The 17,981-nt window shown below is 36.3% G+C and overlaps 1 protein-coding gene across 6 annotated transcripts; it reads right to left on the bottom strand.

Annotated features, from left to right (window-relative positions):
• Positions 1 to 1,630: 1,630 nt before the first annotated feature.
• Positions 1,631 to 17,570, bottom strand: LOC107790182 (TMV resistance protein N-like). Of its 6 annotated transcripts, XR_012698191.1 has the most exons (6): positions 17,356 to 17,570; positions 16,252 to 16,721; positions 14,841 to 15,915; positions 13,852 to 14,154; positions 11,029 to 13,473; positions 1,631 to 1,827 (listed from the first exon to the last, which is right to left on the bottom strand). XR_012698191.1 is itself a non-coding variant. In XM_075228531.1 (5 exons), exons 2-5 carry the CDS (start codon positions 16,464 to 16,466, stop codon positions 11,140 to 11,142), a joined length of 3,927 nt encoding a protein of 1,308 aa, XP_075084632.1. In that variant the 5' UTR covers positions 16,467 to 16,651; positions 17,356 to 17,570; the 3' UTR covers positions 10,905 to 11,139. The 6 variants fall into 6 exon arrangements, 4 of the variants coding, with proteins under 4 accessions (XP_075084632.1, XP_075084631.1, XP_016467568.2 ...); XR_012698190.1 differs by lacking the exon at positions 17,356 to 17,570 and having other exon boundaries at positions 16,252 to 17,104; XM_075228531.1 differs by lacking the exon at positions 1,631 to 1,827 and having other exon boundaries at positions 10,905 to 13,473; positions 16,252 to 16,651.
• Between the last annotated feature and the right edge of the window lie 411 nt (positions 17,571 to 17,981).

Genomic DNA, 17,981 nt, shown 5'->3' on the forward strand with positions numbered 1-17,981 from the left:
ATTGGTTTGTCATTCGTGATTATTAGTTGTAAAATGTATAGTATCTTTGCTAATATTGAGTTGGTTCGGATGATTTCATTTTGTGTGATGTTTGGTTTCCTTTCTTGTCGATTGTTCATCATTTTCTTGCATCTGAAGTTAGTTTGTTTTCATTCAGTATGTTGGCAGTGTTCATTTGTTCTTGTTTAGGCTTAATCTAGAAGTGTGTTAGTTTAGTCACGCAATATTTATTTTGATGATATTTGGTCTGAATCGAGTTTCATAGTTTAAGTTGTAATTTGAGTTTGATGAATCTTAATGTTGTTCTGATATGAATCCGATCTTGAATGTCGATATGAGTTTGATTGATTTGATTAGTCAATTGTTAGGATTTCTCACTTAGGATTGGATATAGCCGAGGGTATAGTGGTAATTGTCACACCTCCTTTTTCCGCCCCGCGAGGGTACAAGGAGTTTTTTCCAATTAAAGGACAATCGAAAGGGGATTGGTTTATTTATTTCAGAGTCGCCACTTGGGAGATTTAGGGTGTCCCAAGTCACCAATTTTAATCCCGAATCGAGGAAAAGAATGACTCCATATTACAGTCTGCGTACCAGAAATCCGGATAAGGAATTCTGTTAACCCGGGAGAAGGTGTTAGGCATTCTCGAGTTCTGTGGTTCTAGCACGGTCGCTCAACTGTTATATTCGGCTTGATTATCTGATTTTATACAAATATGAACTTATGTGCAAAATTTTAACTTTTTACCGCTTTCATCATTTACTATTATTTTTATCAAGAATTGCAACATCGTGGAAACACATCTCGAACCACGTCACATCAATGCACCCGTGGTTGTTGGCGTATTTCAACTATGTTGAGATTTGGATTTGGGTCACATAAATGTGCACCCGAGTTTAAGAAAATTAAATTATTAAAGGCGCGGCTAAAGCGACTAGCGTATCATTTACTTTGGGTAGGGCCGTGGAATTTTGCTAAACGGTCCATCCCGAAGTCTAAGCAATGTTAAAGTAAATATTTACTGAGGGCTCCGCAATTTTGTATTTTTATTCGGCGAGGCTCATCTCATTCTTATTTTTTAAAAGGAATTTGCAACGTCGTGGACATGCATCTCGAACCATGTCACAATCAATGTACCCGTGATCAGAGACACATTTCAACTCCGCTGAGATTTGGATTTGGGTCACATAAATGCGCACCCGAATTTAAGAAAGTAATTTAATTAAATCGCGTCTAAAGAGGCTAACGCGTTATTATCTTCGGGGAAGACAGTGAAATTCACTAAACAGTCCATCCCAAATTCTAAGTATTTATTATGACTAATTATTGAGGGCCCCGCGATTTGCATTTTTTATTTGGCGAGGCTCGTCTCATTGTCTTTAAAAGGATAAACCTACAATGACTATATTTTCTATTAAGTTTGTCTCTAAAATAAAAGAAAATCTCTTAAATTATTTACATGCTGAAAAACGTAATTTATTAGTTATTAAGTTACGACTAATGTGAACGGAACATTGCGATCGCGTTTGTACAAGGAAAACTGCTTTAATTCTATATTCTATTATTTACTAATGCTAGAACATGAGATAGGTACACAATAATATCAAAAACAGATTAATTATTCTCCGATTAATTTAAACTAACATTATTAGATGAAGAAATTATACATATGCAACCTCATTACTCATTAATCATTCAACTACATCTTTATACGAAGAAAGAAAAATTATATTCAACCACAAATCTAAACAGGAGGAATTCAACAGGAACAAAGCCTGATTAATATTTCATTTTTTGCTTCAAGCCGAGATTGTACAAATGTGTACCTGGAAACAGCAGTACAAGAACAAAAGAAGGAGAAGTCAGCAGCAATAATACCACAGCAACAGCAGATTCAGCAACACCGCAAACCAGTAACAACCAATAGAGTAACCCAGTAACAGATTGAAAACTCAGCAATACCAAAGTGCAATCACAATCAAAGCAGAGGAGAGAAAAGATACAAGATGCAGTAGTTTCTGATTTTTGAATAACACTCGAAGAAAAGCAAACGGAATTTATTCGAGTGAAAGTTCAAATTGCATTTCTCTTTTACTCTCAAAATGTTTCAAGTCTGTCCGCTCTCAAGTGTAGAAATCTGTTTTATGTTCAACCTCAAGTATTAAAACTCTCTCCCCAAAATCCTCTCCTCTTCTGTTCAAGTCCCTCTTAATGTCAAGAATGACTCTATATATAGCAAGACAAGTCTTCAATTCCCAACCCCAAATTATTCCCCCAATGGCATGCTTTGTCCCACTACTTAATGTTTTCTTTATTTTAAACTTTGTCCCCCATGCCTACATTAAATAAATGCATCCACCACAACCCATTACAATTTGTCCCCCATGCCTACATTAAATAAGTACAATATTCCCTCCCATTATAATTTGTCTTGTCCCCCATTATATTAAACAAGTACATCAAAAACCCCACCCCATTATATTTTGTCCCCCATGCTTAACATAAAGAATCAAAATAATGTTCAATTACCAAACTACCCCTCCGACCTTATTGCAATTACAAATCTATCCCCGAATGCAATACAATTTACCAAATTACCCCCATCAGCTCTAAACAATCAATTAATCATAACTTAACCAAAATATAGCCAAGATGACCAATTTCTCAACAATCTTCAACAACAAATCACATGAACACGATGAACAACACAACTCAAAATTAATGGAATGAATTAACCATATCGGGAACCAATCCTGGTTAATTTAGACCAAGAATGTATGAGCAAGGATACAACAATACAAACAACAATATACATGATTCAAACTAAACAAATCAAAACAAACATAAACTCACATTAAATCACTGGATTAAACATGAACTTCAAACAAAGATGAACATGAACTAAATCTATTTTTAACAACAAACATGGCGGATTCACATGACTCAAACAACATTAATAATTTCTGGAAAATACATAACAACATGAAACAAATTGAATTAAATTTCAATTTGAATCTAACAAACATTAAACTAACAAATATTTACCTAAACAATAATTAAACATGAAAAACAACTAATTAACTTCCATTTGAAATCTGAAAATTAATTTAACAAAGCACATGAACATGAACAAAACCAAAAATCAAGTATCTAACCATAGACATGAACAAAACAAACATTTGCGGATTTTAGATTCGAAAATATCAAAACAAAATACGGACAAAATAAAATTCAAAATCTACTCACCGGATTGAAACGAAATACGTACGGACTGTTTTGTCGACCAAAGCTTAGAACAAATGACGATGAAAACAAACTGTCCGGAACCGAGTATCGCACCAAGATAACTTGTCGCCGAAGACGACCACGAACGGACGACCAAAGAAGATGGCCGCCCGTCACAAGAAGATGGACTGTGAAGCAGCTGGGGTGTGTTTGGTTACGTGAAGAAGCTGGCGCGGGCAGCAGTGATGGGTCTGTTTGGCTCGACTGGTTCTGTTGGAACGTGAAGACGCAGCAACGGGGGGGGGGGGGGGGGGGGGAGGCAGCAGGCGGCGCGGGGACGGGGTCGATGAAACAGAAGGCAGAAGCAGTTGGTTGAGGGCAGCCATGGACGACGAGCAGCTGTCCGTTGAAGGAGGATAAACAGCGTCAGCTGCTATGTAGAAGGAGGAGCAGTGGACTGGTCGTCGAGGGCAGTGACAGCATCCATGGCGGACTGTTTGTGCCATCACTAGTCGTCGACTGTAGTCGACAGAAATGGGGGTTGACGAAGCAGAAACAGTCGCGCTTTGACGAGCAAAACGTAGCCAAAGCAGCGACGAAAGAGACGGGGAGGTCTACGACGAACGTCGGGGGACTATTTGGTTTAGCGAGATGGTGGTCGTTTGGAGACGAATCAAAAGCAGAAGGGTCAGCCATGGTCGTGTGCTTGGAGCTTTGGAGGAGAAGTGAAGAAGAAGAGTTGGGGGGGGATGGTTTAGGTCTTTTTTAGGGGTTTTTTGGTTTTTTTATTTTTTGTTTTTGTTTTGTGTTTGAACAATGAAAAATGAAGGGGGTTTGGGTCTTTGGGTTAATGGGGCAGACCGGGTCGACCCGGTTTGAAGTGGACCGGGTCATGGGGAATTATTTGGGCCTGTGGTTTGAAATTGAAGAAGTGGCCCAATCCGATTTTTCTTTGTATTTTTGTTATCTTTTCTTCTTTTATTTTTTTAAAAAAATAAATTCTAAAAATACTTAAATTATTTTTAAGAACTAAATTAAGTTATAAAAGCGCAAATTACCTCCCAATAACAATTAACGCACAATTAAGTAATAATTAAGCATAAAATTGTATATTTGGACATTAAATGCTAAAAATGCAAAAGATGCCTATTTTTGTAATTTTTAATTTTTGTAAAACAAATTTAATTACTAACAATTATAGAATTAAATACTACATGCAAATGCGACATATTTTTGTATTTTTTATTAATTTAGCAAATAAACAAACATAGACAAATACAAATAATTATCCAAAAATGTCACAAAAATACTCAAAATTGCACACCAAGGAAAATCATGTTATTTTGAATTTTTTGGGAGTAATTCTCATATAGGGCAAAAATCACGTGCTTACAGTAATTTCAAATTGTTTTAGGGGTAATACGGGAATTAACCAATTACGGATTATTTAATTATGGTGAGGACCAGACATAATGATAAAAGCAAAAAGGAAAAGGTGGGTAATGATGTTTTCTTTTAAAAAAGAGGGAACATGTGGGCCCACGTTGACTACTTTTACTAAAGTAAAAGTGTGGGTAATAATAAAAGTTAAAGGGGAAAGAGGTAAAAGGGGGTCTTGCTTTGTATATAAGGGGGGATAAGGGGATAGAATTTGGGAGGGATAGGAATTGGAGAAATTTCAAAACTAAAGGGGAGGAGATTTTGGAAGAATTTTGAGAGATAGTTTTAATCTTGAGGAAGAGTATTTCCTAATACCCGAATACTATTTCCTTGTAATCCTAAGTGCGATCTCTGCCTCCTGTTTGCTTCCGGGATTTTTTTTATTGGCTTCTTGAGTTGGTTATTGCTTTATTAAGTGGTCGCTAGGATTTCTGTTTGGTTTTCAAGTCTACTGCTGGGTTTTCCGACTACCGGTTGTTTGTTGCTGTTGCGCTGTTTCTACTGTTGCTGATCATATTCTTCCTTTTCTTTGTATTCGAATACCAGGTACACTACTCTGAATCATTTCAACATATGTATTGAAGATGAAATGAAATGGCCGGAAGATTTAAGTTTTTTTATTATAGAATACTCGAATTTTTAATTAAATATTCATTAGGTGTCTCATGTTATGTAAATGGTAAAAGTATGTATTATGTGAAGCATTAAATGGCGGGACTAGTGGATGGGTGTCGGTATGAACACCATAGGTATTAGTTTCGGCTTTGTTAATTTTAGTTTAAAATCGCATTCAAATCGTTAGTAAATATATAATATGGGAAATCGATTTAATTTGAGGGAAGATTAGTAAAATCCAAATTTGAATTTGCAAATTTTAGAATAGGAGCAATTTGAGTTTTTTTTTATCTTTAAATTTTGCTGGTAATAAAGGCCCGCAAATATTAGGCAAATATAATAGGCCATTAATTTTGTAGAACCCGCAGGCTCACAAACATTTTCGTTTTTTTAAAACTAAAAAAAAAATTATTTTTAACAAAATATTTTCGTTTTTTTATATTTATTTTTATTCGTCATTTATTCAGTCTTCTTTTTGTAAAAAACTGGAAAAAGAAATTTGTAAATATATATATATATATATATATATATATATATATACTTTTTACAAACTATTTTCGTTTCTTTTTAAGAAAGAAACTGAAGTGATGTTTTAATGGATGATTCAACGTTGCAAGGCTAAGAGCATTAATCCATTAGGTGCGAGTTTGAGCAAAATGAGTCAACGTTTAAGTTTAATAAGCTTTAGTAATTATGGTTAAATCTAGCTTTAGATGGTTTTGAATAATTAATTCCAATAGTTTTTCTTACAATGTAAGCTTTAAGCTAGCTATAATTGATTTCTTTTGAATTTGTTTAGCTGTCGAATTTTCGTAAATTTTTTACAATTTCGATTTTTTTTAATTTTCTTTAGTAAAATTCCTTTCCATTAATATTTATCTTAATTTAGCAATTAGTATGTTATGTTTTATTATTTTTTAAGGCTCATGATTAATTAGATTTTTCTTTCTTTATTTTAGAGACTAATTTTAATAGAAAGAATGTAGTCGCTTTAGGATTAGTCCATTTAAAATAAATGAGATGAGCATCGCCGAACAAAAAATATAAATTGCGGGGCCCTCAGTAAACATTTGCTTTAAAATTACTTAGAATTTGGGATGGACTGTTTAGTGAATTTCACTGCTTCCCCAAAGATAATAACGCGCTAGACTCTTTAGGCGCGATTTAATTAATCTTACCTACTTAAAACTCGGGTGCACATTTATGTGACCCAAATCAAAATCTCAACGGAGTCAAAGTGTGTCGACGACCACGGGTACATTGATTGTGACGCGATTCGAGATACATTTTCACAACGTTGCAATTCCCTGTAAAATAATAATAGTAATAATAAAAGCGGCTAAAAGTTAAAACTTGCATATGAGCGCATAATTGTATAAAAATCAGATAAACAAGCCGAATATGACAGTTGAGCGACCGTGCTAGAACCACGAAACTCGGGAATGCCTAACACCTTCTCCCGGGTTAACAGAATTCCTTATCCGAATTTCTGGTTCGCGGACTGTAATACAGAGTCATTCTTTTCCTCGATCCGGGATTAAATTGGTGACTTGGGACACCCTAAATCTCTCAAGTGGCGACTCTGAAATAAATAAACAAATCCCGTTTCGATTGTCCTTTAAATGGAAAAACTCCCTTGCGCCCTCGGGTGCCGGAAAAAGGAGGTGTGACAGCTTTGGCGACCCTGCTGGGGATGAATAACCCAGAACCACTGGTTCAGGGTTAGAAATTCGAGCTTAGATAAATTGTTATATTATGTTTTATCTGATTTTATTACATGATCTGTACATAATGTGCTAACTAACTGCTTTTACCGCTTTGATATTTTGTGAACTATATATAAACTGTGCCGAAACCCATCTCCTCTCTGAGTCTTCTAAATCATGAAGAAGGGTGTACTTCGTACGACTTCTTTTCTGTATAGTGTCAAATCCCAATTTAGAACGAGGTTTGGATAAGTTGCAGAGCCGGCGAAGCTTCTGTATTCCCGGATTGCTGCCTCCCCCTCGGCTCGAGCTGTCCGCTCGGGTAAGCCAGGTCTAGAACAAAAACCCAGGTTTGAAACCTAGTATAACAAAACTTCATGTCGGATCCCCAGTAGGAACGCTTATTTGCATCACGTTGCATTTGACTTAGGGGACTCAACACAGGGGTTGAGTCCGTCTAGGGCTAGCAACCCGAAATGAAAAGACCATCCTGATGCATCCTACTTGCTATGTATATATATTTTTTTTCGAACTTGCATGTTGACCGGTTTCTGAATCTCGGGAATGTTGAAAAATTGAAGTAATAATAAAATAAAATAAAATAAAAAAAGAGAAAAATAACAAGTGGAGAGTTAGAGGATTAATTTAGAAAAAACCAGTGTCCAAGTACTATCAGAACACTGCCGAGATTTTGAAAAAAATATATATATATTTTTACTTTTAAAATTGTTTGTTTGCCTAAAAAAAACAGAAAGTGTGTAGGAATGAGTCTTTTATTTTAAATTGCTTTGTTTTCAAAAAAAAGAAAGAAAAAAAAATGAAAAAGAAAAATAGTTTTTTTTGCTATAAAAGAAAAGGAAAAAAATATGTTTGTTTTCAAAATTAGTTAGTTTATAGCCCGAACTACGCGGGTCTGATTCTCACCGGATATGAGATACGTAGGTAAACCTCTTCGGTTCCGGCCCACCATTTTCAAAAAAAAAAAATCCAAAAATATTTCCCACTATTTGCTTCTTTAGAAAGTCTTTCTTTTAGAACCTAATTGTTTTTTTTTTTAAAAAAATGTATATACATAAAAAATATTTTCTTTCTTCCAAAAATAAAAAAAAAAATTCATTCTTCCTTCAAAATTGAAAAGAAAATTCAAAATTCAAAAATATTTTCTTCTTTAGAAGCATTTCTTTCATAAATTGAAAGTAAAATTCCAAAAATATTTTCTTTCTTCTTTAGAAGTTTTTCTTTCGAAACTCCAAAAAAAAAATCTTTCTTCTTTAGAAGTCCTTGCAAAAATGCTCAAGAAAAATCGAAATCCAAAAATATTTTCTTTCTTCTTTGTAAGTATTTTATTCGGAAAAAGTTAGTTTATTTCTTTTATTCTTGTTCGGCCGAACTATGCCGGTTTGATTCTCACAGGGCGTGAGATACGTAGGCAACCCTCATCGGGTCCAACCTCCCCTTTTCTAAAATAGCAAAAATATCAATTTTAAGTTATGTCATAAATGAGTCGGGTGATGCCGCTTTTGTCAATATAGCCGAATGTTCCCGAAAGGGACGCCGGAAGGCTGACTTTGCATAAACGGCCACCTTTGGTCATTTTTTAGATTTTTCGGTCGATTGACCCACACAGCCTTAGAATCTTTGTCCCCGAGGCGCGGAAAGGCCGTGTTTGCAAATATCTAGTTTTCTATTTTCAAAAAAAAAAAAACGAGAAAAGAGTCGTAAGTAGTCGGTGATGCTGTTTTTGCCAAAAAATAGCCGAATGTTCCCGAAAAGGGACGTCGGAAGGCTGACTTTGCATAAACGACCACCTTTAGTCATTTTGTAGATTTTGGCCGGTTAGCTAACACAGCCTTAAAATCTTCATCCCCGAGGTGCTGAAAGGCCGTGTTCGCAAAATCAGGTCTTTTATTTTAATTTGAAAAAAAAGAGTCAGTGGGAAAGTGATTGCCGTTTAGATTTTGGTCAAAATAAGCCGAGCCAGCTTCGACAATGTCTTAAACCATTCTTGCCGAGATAGCCTTAGAATATCTTTCAGTTGTCGAAAGGCTATTTTCGTAAAAGAACGGACAAGTTTGTGAAGTGTCATAAAATAATCCTCCACGGCCTCAAAATTTATGTGAAATTAGGAAGGGGCCACGTTTGCAAAAACAACCATTTGGTTGAAATGGACAAACACGGAAAGGAAGTTGGCCGTTTGTTTTTGACTTTGCAACTCTTTTGATTAGAGTATGTGGATTGTTTGGCTTTCAAGTCTGTATCTCGTTTTTCATCAGAGTCTGTGAGTTTAAGTTTTGTCAGTGTTTTAAACCATTGTAATCAAAGTTGGTTTTGTTATGAAAATTGAAAAAAAAAATGTTTATTATTGTTTATCTCTTATTGGCCGAACTACACAAGGTCTGATTCATGCGGGGTCATGATACGTAGGCAGTCTCCATAAGATTCAACCACCACTGAAAAAGGGTGATAATAAAAAAAAAGAAAAATAAAGGAAAGCGCGGGTGCATTACATCTCTGATAGAACGGTTTAACTGCTTAGGTGCATTGCATCTCTGATATATGATTATCTGTCAAATGCCCTAACACTAACGTGATGGCTTCCCTTTGCTATGTTCATATATAGAAAAGTGGTTGGTTGTGGTAACTCCTCTAAGCAAAGTCAAAGGACAATGATACAGAACTTCAGAATCGAGTGGGTCGGTACCAATGAGCGACAACAACTGGTCGAACGGATCAACAGGTTGTTAGAAGAAGTGAAAATGCTGAGACAACATGTGACAGACATGTATCAGGCATGGATGACTGGGAAATCACCACCCCCGCCACCGCCAAGCTTCTTGAACTCTGTCCTTACCCAAGCACCCAACACCATAACGGATGATCCCCCACACTCACCATCCCAACCCACTTATAACAGCTTTCCCAGCTACCCGAGTAGCTCCATCACTCGTCAACGCTACTCCCCTCCCCAACACTACTTCTCTCCACGAGACTCCCAAAAACATGCTTCACTTTCCAAATACCCAGCTCCACAAAAGGCCTATCCACTCTCACAAGCCTACCGGAAGCCCCCTGGATCAGGTTTCCGACCCAATCAAGCATTTAGGAACAAGAGGTTGCTGAAGCGAGGAAAGGCTCTCACCCCTATCGGAGTATCTTATGCAAGTCTGTTTAAAAGGCTAAGGCATGCTGGCCTGATTGAGCCGCTCCCCGCATACTCTAGATCCACGTGCAAGAAGATTTGATCCTGCTGCACGATGCGCATACCACTCCAATGTCAGAGGGCACAACATTGAGAGCTGTCGTAATTTGAAAAGAGAAATAGAAAGGATGATTCAGGAAAATCTGATTATGATCGAGGACAGTGACATGGAGCACTCGAATCCTATTGGAAACTTGTTGACTGAGGTGGATGATATTGAAGTTGGTAATGGTCTTGGCAATATTGATGCAAAGCTCAGTGGCTAAGATGCCAGGTTTGATAATTGGGAGGGCGCTTCGTTCCTTGGTTAGCAAGAGAGAAGCTTTTGATGATTTATTTTGTTGTCATTTCTGTTCTCCGAATTATTAGGGTTGTAATTCGGATATTATCTTGTGTCAAACTTTCTTATCTTTCCATTTTGTCATAGTGATTTGTGAGTTTATAGTATTATCTTTCCATTTAGAGTTTGTGAGTACTTTAAGGTAAGAATTGATGTAAGAACACATGGTTCCAGGATCTGATTTGTGTATCTAAGTTTAAACTTGTTCACATCCTTTAACTCAACGTGGTTAATCATGGCTCAGCACAAGCGGAGACAAGATGGAGAATCAATCGATAAAATTCATTGTTGATATGTACATCACCCATAGATGAACTCCTATCGACGGGGAAAAGAAGAAAACAAAAATAACAAAAGAATAAAGAATGAGAAGAAAAATTTATTAGTTATGGAAGAAGACTTTTGTATAGCTAATAGGAGGAGAGAATTACATAAAAAGATATAACTCAATTTCAATACCAACTATTAGAAAAGAAAAAAAAACAAGTCATGAGGTATATACCTGTGTTTAAGCTGAAACCCAAGGTTTGAAGGAAAGAGCTGCAAAGTTTCTGAAAAGAGTGGCCCCTCTACTTGTTGCTGCAGATTCTCAAAGACAGAGCTCCAACGAATATTAGAAATGTGACCTTTGTTTCTTAGAAGAGGAGGAGGAACTGGCTTTATTGGTCACAGAGTCATGGTGTTCACTATTGTCATATCTGCTCCTCCTTATCCCAATGCATTGTTCTGTTGGTTCATTGTTATTTTCCCTCATTTGTAACAAGGCCTCAAGCTCAGGTTCATCTTTATACAACAAGCGGAATCCATACTCCTTCATTACTCCAGAAAAAGATAGCCTAATGAGCCCAAAGTCATTTGGTGTTTTTCCATTTGCCTTAGATGTATCCCATAAGCCAGCAAGAGGTACAAAGAAAAAATGAATCATCGATTTCATTTCAGATCTTGAATAGTCGTGTGAGGCAAGTTTCTGGGTCATCGACAACATCCCATCATCACACAAGAGAATCAATTGAGCTATGGTTTCAACTACGCTGCCAAAGTAACATACAACAAATCCCAAGAAGTTATCACATACGTACCAATTTTCAGGCAAATTGACTGATACAATTCTATCCGTTCCCTGATAATGGAACCAACTTGGGACCTTCTTCTCAGAATGTACAATGGTAAACAAATTACAGATTGAATCATTGTACGTATCATCGTTATCATACAGTGGTTTGAATGTCACCCGCTGTAATTTCTTCTTCTTGGTTGCTATATTATGAATACTTTTCAGAGCCATATGACAATCTGCACGCAATGCATCTAATTCTGGTGGAAGTTCTGGAAGCTGTGTAAGACTCGTGCACTCTGTTAAGTCCAAGGATCGAAGAGCACCAAGTTGGGCTATACTTCGAGGCAAATGCTCAAAATTATTTCCACTGAGATTCAACTCTTTCAAAGCGGATAAGCATCCTATGTCTTCCGGAAGTCCTCCATCTATTAGATTGCAGTAACTGAGATTCAGAATTTCCAATGAGCGTAATCCTTGAGCCACCGGAGGGAACACAAAGTACACTTCATCTTCTACGCCTAGTTGTGATTTTTGTTTTGCAAAACTCAAGAATTTAAGCTTGTTCAATCGGATAATGGAAGGCGGAGGTTGTGAGATTATAGTATCTCTGGCATCAAGCCACTCCAAGTTTTCTAAATCCCCTATCTCTTCTGGCAAGATTTCAAGTTTTGAGCAATCTGACACATCTAGCTTCACCAAGCTTTTAAACTTACAAATGCAGCTCGGAAGTGTTACAAGGTTTTCTAGACCTCTCAAATCTAGATCTCTTATCACATTGTCTAGCATGTGAATCTCTAACTCAGAGTTTATGCTTCCGTGGATTTCTGGAAATTTTTCTAAACTAGAGCAACCCCGTATCCACAGAAATTCAAGAGAATCAATGCATAGACCTGGAAACCTCTTAAGCCGTTCACAAGTATCCAATGATAATTTACGGAGCTTTTTAAAAAATCCTAGGGAATGATGAACCTCTTCAAGATTCTCACAATATGACAGCTCCAACTTCTCCAAATTTGGCATCCCCATAAAATCTGGCAACTCTTTAAGCAAACTGCAACCTGATAAGTACAAGAATTGAAGAGCACCAAGTTGGGCTATGCTTTGAGGCAAATGCTCAAAATTATTGTAACCAAGATACAACTTTTTCAAAGAGGATAAGCATCCGATGTCTTCTGGAAGTCCTCCATCTATTAGATTGGAGTCACTGAGATGCAAAATTTCCAATGAGTGTAAGCCTTCAGCCACAGGAGGGAACACAAAATACACGACTTGGCCTTCTTTTGATTCTCTTTGATCAAAAGACAACAATTTAAGTTTGTTCAAGCATACAATGGAAGGTGGAGGCCGTGAAATTAAAGTACGTGCAGCATCAAACTTCTCCAAGTTTTCTAAATCCCCTATCTCTTCTGGCAAGATTTCAAGTTTTGAGCAATCCGACACATCTAGCTCCACTAAGCTTTTCAACATGCGAATGCTACTTGGAAGAGTTGCAATGTCTCTTAACTTGCTCAAATTTAGCTTGGTAATGTGAGTTTGGCACTGAGTAATAGATGATGGTACTTCTCTTATCCCAGAGTATTGCATGTAAAGCTTTAACTCCAGCTTCATTCTTCCGTGGATTTCTGGAAATTTCTCTAAACTATAGCAACAATATAGTCCCAGATATTCAAGAGATTCCATGTTAACACATGGAAACCTCTTAAGGCGTCCACACTCATACAAATTTAAGACAATGAGTCTTCTGGAACATCCCAGGGAATGATGAACCTCTTCAAGATTAGAGCATTTTTCCAGATCCAAATACTCCAAATTTGGCATCCCCGTAAAATCTGGTGTTCGCATCAGGCTTTTAGATTCCCTGAGATCTAGCTTTCGCAGATACGGCAAATGCTATTCAAAACAAAAAAAAGAATGAGAGATAGCAAACACAAGAACAGCCAGATAAAAGAATTATCATATCAATATGGTAGTGAGCTATCTATGAATCAAGAAACTATTTCGTTATTTTTTTTCCTAAATGACCTCTGCTCTCTTGAATTTTAATTATTGTTGCTAGTGTTCCTAAAAAGTATAATGTATAACACATTAATTTGAGCATTTGGAATTAACAATTTTTTTTCATTTTAAGGACATGCATCACAATTCTAGGACAAGCCAAAATAGTAAGTATCTCAAATAAAACAGGACAAAAGCGATAATATATGCTCAATATCACTGAATTAAAGGAAAACGTTAGAGGAAAAAAAATAAATAATTCAGCTATTGTACCTTTATCCCTGTCCATAAATGATGCACTGAACTGCGCCAGAGTTGAAGATGAACAAGCCTTTTGGGTTCAAAATTAGTTGACAATGAATCCCAAGGATAGTGATCCCAGACAAACCAACGCAAGTTGTTAGACAGGTACTCATTGGGGCCATCATGGCAATTGAAGTCATCACGGATCCACGAATTCAAGTACTGAGCACGTATGTAGAATATCCTAAGCCTTTTCATATTTTTCATGGCCTCTTTGCTAAAGTATAGTCGTTGAGAATAACGAAACCAGATTGCTTCCATTGCCTTGGTCCCCTGGTAAAAAGATTTTTAGTCCACAAAGTATAACTTCAAATGTCATATAAAATTCGCTTGCCAGTATGACTACTTTCTCACTCCTCCAGTTGCCAAATTTCATCGTGGTTTGTACTATTTAATATTGCACTTGAAGTTCTTGACGAGCACCATTTTAAAATTTTAAGGTACGATATCAGTTAGGTCTCCTTTAACTTTAAGAGCTACATTGCTTAAGAAAAACACTTTGTGCAATTAATTCTACAATTATTTTTTCTGAGAAGTCCTTTAGACCAAGTTTTAAAAAATTTCATGCATTGATAGAACGAAAAAACAGTACCAATAAATTGTCAGTTATTTAAAATAAAAAATAATCAATCAGTCATAAAATATTAAAATGTCATACACTTATCAAGTTAATCCAAAGAATGAAATCGGATCAAACAGATTAAGTGGCTACTAGACTAATATGGCTTAATAGCATAAGAAAAATACATTATGCAGTGTTAATCAAAGTGGCTACTTGACGAATCAGGCAGTGTTAGGCAATTAATGTTACTTTTGCTTCTCCTACTAAAGTAAACAACTAAAATGACTTATGTGCGAGAATATGAAGCAAGAGGAACATACATTTTGAAATCACCCTATATATTTCTGGAATATAAGAACTAGAAATTGAATATTATTGCATTGTTTAGCCTACTTACCGTATTGTTGGTCATCACTTCTTCGAAATCTTCAGCGAGCCATAGTCTGCTACGTTCTCCAGGATCCTTCTGCATGTTCACGACATATTTACCCATATCTTGTATTAAATCATGCATTTCAATCGTATCTTTTTCGGAGATGAACACAAGAGATTTGTCAATTAGGACACGCAATCCGATATCAGCTCCAAATTCACAGCTCTCAAGAATCTGTATGATCTCATTCTTTTCTCTCCCTCGTAAGAAGCATGCTATATCTAAAAATATCGCCTGTTCCACGGGCTCTAATCCATCATAACTAATTTTGAGCTTGTCAACAATTTCTGAATTAGAGTGTTTTTTCATTTGCAGTATAGCACTTCTCCACTCAGTTATATTTCTCTTATGAAAGAGAGAACCCCACACTTTCAGCGCTAAAGGAAGGCCTTTCGCATGACTTACTACCTCCAGCGTTAGCTTCTCAAAAACCTCATCTGGAACATCTTCCTTAAAAGCGTATCGATTGAACAATCGAATAGCTTCATGGTCAGCTAGTGTAGTCACTTCATATAATGCATCCTTCTTCCCAATCAAATGCTTGTCTCTTGTTGTTGCAATAATTCTACTGCCATTGCCGAACCAACCAAGATCCCCTGCTAGGTACTCCAAATGGTCTCTGTGATCTATGTCATCAAGCACAACTAAAACCTTCTTAGAGCGAAGTCTACGAGCCATCAGGTGCTTTCCGTCCTCCTTATTATTCACGTAATTAGCGTTTTCCCTTAACAGTTCTGAGAGAAGGATATTTTGCAAAGAATGCATTCCACATTTGTTTTCTTTAACATCCGCCAGGAAGCAAGTAACTTCAAATTGATACGAGAGTGTATCAAAAATGGCTCTTGCTATTGTCGTTTTACCAACTCCTCCCATGCCCCAGATCCCCACAATCCGAACATCATTGATTTCTATTTGTAGTAGGGATTTTACTTCCTCTAAATGTGGATTTATTCCTACAATATCTTGCAAATAAGATAAAGAAAACTTGCATAACTTGGAAATTTGGTCAACGATCTGCTGAACACAGTCTGATTCAATCCTACAAAAAATAAAAACATTGTTGATATATACAGGTAAGAAAGTCAATAACAAGAAGTGTTTCACACCGTAGAGTGCATAATTATGATAAAAACTAAAAAGGACACATAAATCAAACTGATAACAACTATGTCTTCTTACTTATAGAAGCATATATAATCAACCATCAATATTCTTTTAAAAAATATGAAAATTTTCTTTAAGGATTCTGTTTGACTCATTTTTGAGGTATATATTCTTTGTTCTATAGTTCAATATGTGCAGCTAGTCTTCATAGAAGCATCCAATTTTGAATGCAAAGTATTCCCTCTGTTCCAGCTAATGTGTTTTAACTCACCTGTTACGAATATCACAACCTTTGAGATTTGCCGCTTCAGTTAAAGCACTCCTCCATCTTTGTACCTTCTGCATTCCCTCAACATCATCCTTAAACTTTGATTCATGTTTGGAAAATGCTTCTGCAAAACTCTCCCTTTGGTTCCGAACATGTGATGGATCCACATCATAGAAGACCGGTATGACAGTTTGTCCAAATTGAGTCTTGCATTCCATGATCTTCACTAATTCATCCAAGCACCACCTCGATGTAGCATAATTCTTTGAGAAAATGATGACGACAATTTGAGACTCTTCGATAGCTTTACAAAGTTCTTCTGAGATGGATGCGCCATGCTCTAGCCTTTTATCATCTTGAAACGTGAATATTCCCCTGTTTCTCAAGCCTTCATATAAGTGCCCTGTAAACGTTTTGCGAGTTTCTTCACCTCTAAAACTTAGGAAAACATCGTACTTCCATCGAGGACAGTACTGTGAATTACTCGCGAAAGAAGAAGAAGAAGATGCCATGGATTCAGTTAATCGGTTGATATGAAAACAAAAAAAAAAAACTCTGGATAAATTGTAGTCGTGGTAAGAGATCAGCTGATGATATTTTAGAAAAAATTATATACAGGAGAGAAGAATAAGCAAAGACACTTCAAATATGAAAGCTTCTAAGACGATGGGCTCTACTCCAGTTGAATAAAATTATTGCTATTGGATCTAGTCAACTTATATATATATATATCTATATATAGCATGATATGTGATACATTTTTATTGAATATTAATAGTAGGAGCTTCTTAATCTCTTACTCCAGTTGATTAGAACTATTGTTTATTGGGTTTTCTTTGAACTGTATGTAATAGAATGTATTAGGAAATCCCCCCCCCCCAAACCCCCCTCCCCCACCACCACCACCACACACACACACACTCCTCCCTGCACCAAAAGTCCACTGTAAGATGTACACAATGGGCAGCTAAAAGTACAAGCCGATGAAGAAACAAAGAAAATAATATGGCCAGTTGAATAGAATTATTGCTCCAAAGTCCAAATACCATGTCTACTTAATTCTATGGAAAATGGCAATAGAAGAATCAACTAATTAAGCAAAAATACCTTGTAATTCTCTTCCGAAAGAAAATTGTATATCCCTACCACTGTTGGAGCAAAGTTGTTATACCCAGATTCGCAGTCTTCCTCTATCTAGGAGTGTGTGCTTTCGAATCGGTTCATGGATAAATCGAATCGATTATTTGTTATGGGTTTATCGATTTCGAAATTTTCCTTATCGAGTTATCGATTCCGATTTCGATTTTGTCCTCTTCAGTTATCGGTTTATCGATAAACTGATAAGATATACTAAAAATTTTATTTTATTTACCCTTATTCTATAATACCCTTTCCTTTACCCCAAGTCTCTAACCCTATTATTTCGTCTACCACATTTAAGGAATGATCATATTTAAAGCTCAAGGAAATGAAGTTCAAATTAATGGAAAATAGAATTAGTCGTGATGAAGTATTTCTTTTCCTTTTTTATACCGTTGGAGTATTGGTGGCATACATTTGATCTCTTACTTTAGTTTCGTTGCATGTGCTTGTTGACACAATTTTTATGTTATAAACGGTGTTCGTCTTATTTTAGCTTCTTTTTGTCCATATTAGTTAGACGTGTTTATAGCAATATACTTTCTGTGAAATCCCGCAAATTTTCTTATTGATGTAATCGAGAACCGAATCGA

This window comes from Nicotiana tabacum, chromosome 13, assembly GCF_000715075.1.
Source record: "Nicotiana tabacum cultivar K326 chromosome 13, ASM71507v2, whole genome shotgun sequence".
In the NCBI taxonomy this organism is placed as follows: domain Eukaryota; kingdom Viridiplantae; phylum Streptophyta; class Magnoliopsida; order Solanales; family Solanaceae; genus Nicotiana; species Nicotiana tabacum.